The sequence below is a fragment of the Scomber japonicus genome, chromosome 9 (assembly GCF_027409825.1).
Source record: "Scomber japonicus isolate fScoJap1 chromosome 9, fScoJap1.pri, whole genome shotgun sequence".
Classification (NCBI taxonomy): Eukaryota; Metazoa; Chordata; class Actinopteri; order Scombriformes; family Scombridae; genus Scomber; species Scomber japonicus.
This window is the reverse complement of record NC_070586.1, coordinates 5291128-5296379: the sequence shown is the minus strand read 5'-3', so window position 1 is coordinate 5296379 and position 5252 is coordinate 5291128. Positions and strand designations below refer to the sequence as shown.

Genomic DNA, 5252 nt, shown 5'->3' with positions numbered 1-5252 from the left:
AAATCATTTGGACATTTTCTTCTGTATGTTTCCACAGTGGCCATTAAGCATCTTAGGTAGACCTTTTAAATCTCACAATCTAACTTTAGACCACCAGAGACTTAACACCAACAGAGTCAATCACCGTCCAGGAACAGAACTTGTGTCTTGTTGTAGTGATGGCTGAGATTTCTCCAACCCTGCTCCAGGTCCTGGTTTCTCTCCTCTCTAACACACCTGATACTAATAATTAACTCGTTATCAAGCAGCTGAAGCTCATCAACGGGCTTGATAACAAGGGTTGGTGACCGCTGTTGTAGATACTGTTCTTGAGATATTGATAATGTTCCTCTTGCATAAAAGACAAAAACTGTATGTTTAACCTTCCTGTCGTCCTCCCGGGTCAAATTGACCCCGTCTGTTTTGACTGTTCCTTCTTTCTTTCTTTCCTTCCTTCCTTCCTTCCTTCTTTCCTTCCTTCCTTTCCTTCCTCCATTCCTTATTTCCTCTGTCCTTCTTTCCTTCCTCCCTTCCTCTTTTCCTTCCTCCCTCCTACCTTCCTTCCTTCTTTCCTCTGTCCTTCCTTCCTTTCTTTTCTCCCTTCCTTCTTTCCTTTCATCCTTCCTCCCTCCCTCCTTTCCTTCCTTCCTTCTTCCTCATTTCCTTCCTTCTTCCTCCCTTCATTTCTCCTCTCCATCTGTCTTCCTTCCTCCTTTCCTTCCTTCTTCCTTCCTCCTTCTTCCTCCCTTCATTTCTCCTTTCCTTCTGTCTTCCTTCCTTCCTTCCTTCCTTCCTTCTTTCTTTCTTCCTCCCTTCCTCCCTTGACTTGAGGACAACAGTAAGGTTAAAGTTTCTAACCAACTCTCACAACCTTTCCTCAAAAAGTTCCTCCATTGTTATTTCTTCTTCGTGTCTCACTAGAGCTACGTATCGAGTAGTGACAGCAACACTGCCCCCCCTCATGGTTTCCGGTGGTACTGCTCCGTTTGGTCCGTATCTGTAAGCTTTATGGAAACGTGTAGAAATACGGACGAAATGAACGCAGAGCACGGACAGAAGGCTCCGTCTGTATCCAGATCGGATTAACGTTGAGCATAAATGGGCCTTTACACTGTCAGACTCACGCTGGACAATTAAAAGAAAAAATGATCAAAATCAATGCATCACACACATTCTTCTCCTTGTTACAATGAGAGATGCCTCCACACCCCTCGACTTTTTTTCAGACTTGTAGACTTCAAAATGCTGAGTCAAATCATAGAAATACACCAAGGTGGAAAATCAGTGGACTTACTCTTTAAATCAGGCAGCAGATCAGAAAAGACAGGGTTATAATTTATTAATCATGTTTGGTTTTGGAAGGCACTCAAGAATGATTGATTTGGACGACTCATTGACATAAAACTCACCAAGTTTATGGCTGAGGAGTCCAAGGTTCTCGATTATAGTCCAAGGTTTGAAACAAATTTATGGGATGGCTGAACATTAAGACAAACTGGAGGATTACTATATTAACTGAGACATTTCAGGTGTTCTCACTCTCAGTTTTACCTCCAAATAAAGTATTTTATGTCAAATATTCTCAGATCTCAGCTATGAACTTGTAATGTTGTTAATGGGTCAGTGATAAAGGAGGAAAGGAAAGAATGGAAGGGAGGAAGGAAGGAAGAGAGGGAGGAAGGAAGGACGGAAGGAAGGACGGAAGGAAGGGAAGGAGGGAGGGAGGAAGGAAGGAAGGAAGGAATGAATGAACGAATGAAGGAAGGAACATTTTTGCCATAATCCTCTAATATATTCTCCTTCCTTCCTTCCTTCCTTCCTTCCTTCCTTCCTTCCTTCCTTCCTTCCTTTATTCCTTCCTTCCTCAGCCTTGAAGCTTCAGCTCAGGGTAAAGAAACTGTGGAGCTCAGTAAAGATGAGTTTCCTGCAGCATCAGTGTTCAGATTTATCATCATCACAATCAGAGCGACGGCCAGCGTGCGCTCGGCTTGATTTATTCTTTATCTCGGCCAAAAAAAAAAAAAAGTGAGCCCGGGCGAGTCGTAAAAAGATGAAAGATAAAAATCGATCGGCAGTATTTAAAGTAATGGCTGCTGGCACACACACACACACACACACACACACACAGGAAACCAGTTAACACTCTGGAGCCGTGCGGGCAAGTCGTAAAATTTTGCAGCAACATCGTTATTTCTCTCCTAATCTCTTCTTCTTCTTCTTCTTCTTCTCTTTTTTTATCTCGAACCAATTCACCTTTATCTCCCTCCCTTCCTTTCTTGACTCCACTTCTTCCTCTTCTTCCTCTTCTTCTTCTTCTTGTTCTTCTTCTTGTTCTTCTACTATCTCTTCCTCCATTCCTATTTCCCATGCTTTGTTACTTTTCTCTCTTTCCTTCTACACTCTGGTCTATTCCTTGCTTTCTATATTCCTCTTGTTTTCTCCATCCTCCTCCTCTTCTTCCTCCTCTTCCTCCTCCTCTTCCTCCTCCTCTTCTTCTTCTTCTTCTTCTTCTTCTTCTTCTTCTTCTTCTTCTTCTTCTTTTTAATCTCGAACCAATTCACCTTTATCTCCCTCCCTTTCTTTCTTGACTCCACTTCTTCTTCTACTATCTCTCCCTCCATTCACTACTTTTCACCTCTTCTCTTCGATCTCTTCATTGCTTTGTTTCTTTTCTCTTTCCTTCTACACTCCTTGCTTCTATTCCTCTGGTTTTTCTCCATCCTCCTCTTCTTCTTCTTCTTCTTCTTCTTCTTTTTTTTATCTCGAACCAATTCACCTTGATCTCCCTCCCTTTCTTGACTCCACTTCTTCCTCCATTCACTACTTTTTCTCTCTTGCCTCTCATGTTTAATTTGTTTCTTTTCTCTCTTTCCTTCTACACTCCTTGCTTCTATTCCTCTTCCTGTTCTCCATCTTCTTCTTCTTCTTCTTCTTCTTTTCTTTTTTTTTATCTCGAACCAATTCACCTTTATCTCCCTCCCTTTCTTTCTTGACTCCACTTCTTTCTCTACTATCTCTTCCTCCATTCACTACTTTTCACCTCTTACCTGCTTTGTTTCTTTTTTCTCTTTCCTTCTACACTCCTTGCTTCTATTCCTCTTGTTTTCTCCATCTTCCTCCTCTTCTTCTTCTTCTTCTTCTTCTTCTCGAACCAATTCACCTTTAACTCCCTCTCTTTCTTGACTCCACTTCTTCCTCTACTCTTTCTTCCTCCATTCACTACTGTTTCTCTGTTGTCTCCTTCTACACTCCTTGCTTCTATTCCTCTTGTTTTCTCCATCCTCCTCCTCTTCTTCCTCTTCTTCTTCCTCCTCTTCTTCCTCTTCCTCCTCCTCTTCTTCTTCCTCCGCTGCAGGCTGTTGATGGAGAGGATTTCGAATGTCAGCCGGGACAGTGGTCATCGCAGGTGGAATTCTGGCTACAGTCATCTTACTGACCATCGTCGCTGTACTGTGTTTATGTAGGTTGCAGGTATGATTTTTTTCACTATTTTACACATATAGTGTTGGGGGGGGGTTAACTTCTAACCTCATTCAAAGGAGAGAGGGATGGAAGGAGGCTTTAACCCTCCTGTCGTCCTCCCGGGTCAAATTGACCCCGTCTGTTCCCGACTGTTCCTTCCTTCCCTCCTTCCTTCCTTCTTTTCTTTCCTCCCTTCTTCTTTCCGTCCCTCCTTCCTTCCTTCTTCTCTTTCCTCCCTCCTCCTTTCCTTCCTTCCTTCTTCCTCCCTTCCTTCCTTGACTCGACAACAACAGGAGGGTTAACCTAACAATGGACTTTGTTTCCTGTTTCCAATCGCATTCAAAAGCGTCACTGTAATCGTCCCAAAACCGTAAACCTTAAACTTGTGGTTAATATTGTAGCCGCTGTGATGGAAATCTTGGAGATTCCTGAATATCAGGAGACCTCGGATGTCTTGAGCAAAAGGATTTAATGAATTGATTAGGGGGACATTTGGGATACAACAGTTAACCTAGATCTGACGGCAAAGATGTGAATGGTAAATGGACTACATTTATATAGCACCTTTCTACTCAAAGTGTTTTACACTGAAGTATATATTTAATTGTTTTTCTTTTTTTTTCTGGTTGAAAAGAAAAATGGCAGATCATTCACTGGTTCAGACAGGTTTCAATTCGTCCTAAATTTAGTCAAAGACTCTGACCTGCAGGCCTTTCTTCCTGTGTTCCTCCTCCAGTATTACTGCTGTAAGAGGGAGGAGTCTGAGAAGGGGGAAGAGGAGGAACCAGAGCTCGCCACCATGTCGCCGTTCCGCCCCCTGGCTCTGTCCGCTCCTCCGACGCCTCCGACGCCGGAGCACTACAGCGACGAGCCCGAGAACTACACCCCCACCTTCCTCACCGAAGCCAACGGGCCCGCCAGCTTCTCGCCGACCCCTCCGCCGCGCCGGTGCCACCGTCCGCACGCCTTCTGCCCGTCGTGCGCCCGCTGCTCGCTGCCCTTCTACCTGCAGCACCCGGAGCGGCTGTGCAACGGCGGCCGCAGGATCAGCTACAGGACTGTACAGCAGCAGGACCTGGAGCTGCCCATGGACCTCGCCAGCTTCTATCAGAAGCTCAACCTGATCCGCTCGTACACCATGAGGGAGGTGGTCACCAGCAGCGTCAGCACCGACGTGTAGGAGCGGGCGGGGGGGGGAGTTAGCGCCGCCCTGCTGGCATGAAGGAGAATTTAATTTAAACAAAATTGGTGCTGTCTGCAAACACTAAATAAATGAATCTGTTACAGGAGGATTGAGATGTGTGTGCAGCTTTAAACTACAACACTGAGGGCTTTTAGTTAACGTAACACCGCCAGGCAGCCATGTTGGAGGTCTGCAGCCCCGGAGTAACTGCAAACAGCTGAATGCATCTCTGTAGAAAACACTGAAGACTTGAACGGACTAGATTTTGTCTGCTTTGACTCAACACTTTTTGTCACATAACGTCCAACTGATTTTATGTATAAAGATAATTAGCTTTAGGTAGCAATACGGCTGTCACTTTTTATTGGAAACAGTCGGCTAGTTTGCTAGTTTCACCCGAAACCATCCGAGAAGCAACCAGTGTAATCATTTCGGAGGTAATTTACGTCCTTTTAAAAAATGTGACTGCCTCTCAGCTACGAAAGGAAGTTAGCTTAAGGCGCTTTTCCACTACACAGTTCCAGCACGACTCGACTCGGCTCGGCTCAGTTCCAGGAACGAACTTTTCCATTACAAAGAAGTTCCTACCCAACGTGGGCGGGGTCGTCATAGCAACGGCTCCGCGAAA

General features: G+C 44.7%; 1 protein-coding gene across 1 annotated transcript; it reads left to right on the top strand.

Annotated features, from left to right (window-relative positions):
• The first annotated feature begins 3357 nt into the window (after positions 1-3357).
• On the top strand, positions 3358-4621 carry LOC128365443 (protein FAM163B). Its single transcript, XM_053326190.1, has 2 exons — positions 3358-3450; positions 4178-4621. Exons 1-2 carry the CDS (start codon positions 3358-3360, stop codon positions 4619-4621), a joined length of 537 nt encoding a protein of 178 aa, XP_053182165.1.
• The last annotated feature ends 631 nt before the right edge of the window (positions 4622-5252 follow it).

What these genes read in the sequence shown, in the direction of transcription:
- LOC128365443 (XM_053326190.1), top strand. Translation starts at nt 3,358, where the DNA reads ATGTCAGCCGGGACAGTGGTCATCGCAGGTGGAATTCTGGCTACAGTC. An exon ending in TGTGTTTATGTAGGTTGCAG is followed by an intron (nt 3,451 to 4,177) that starts GTATGATTTTTT and finishes TTCCTCCTCCAG; the next exon opens with TATTACTGCTGTAAGAGGGA.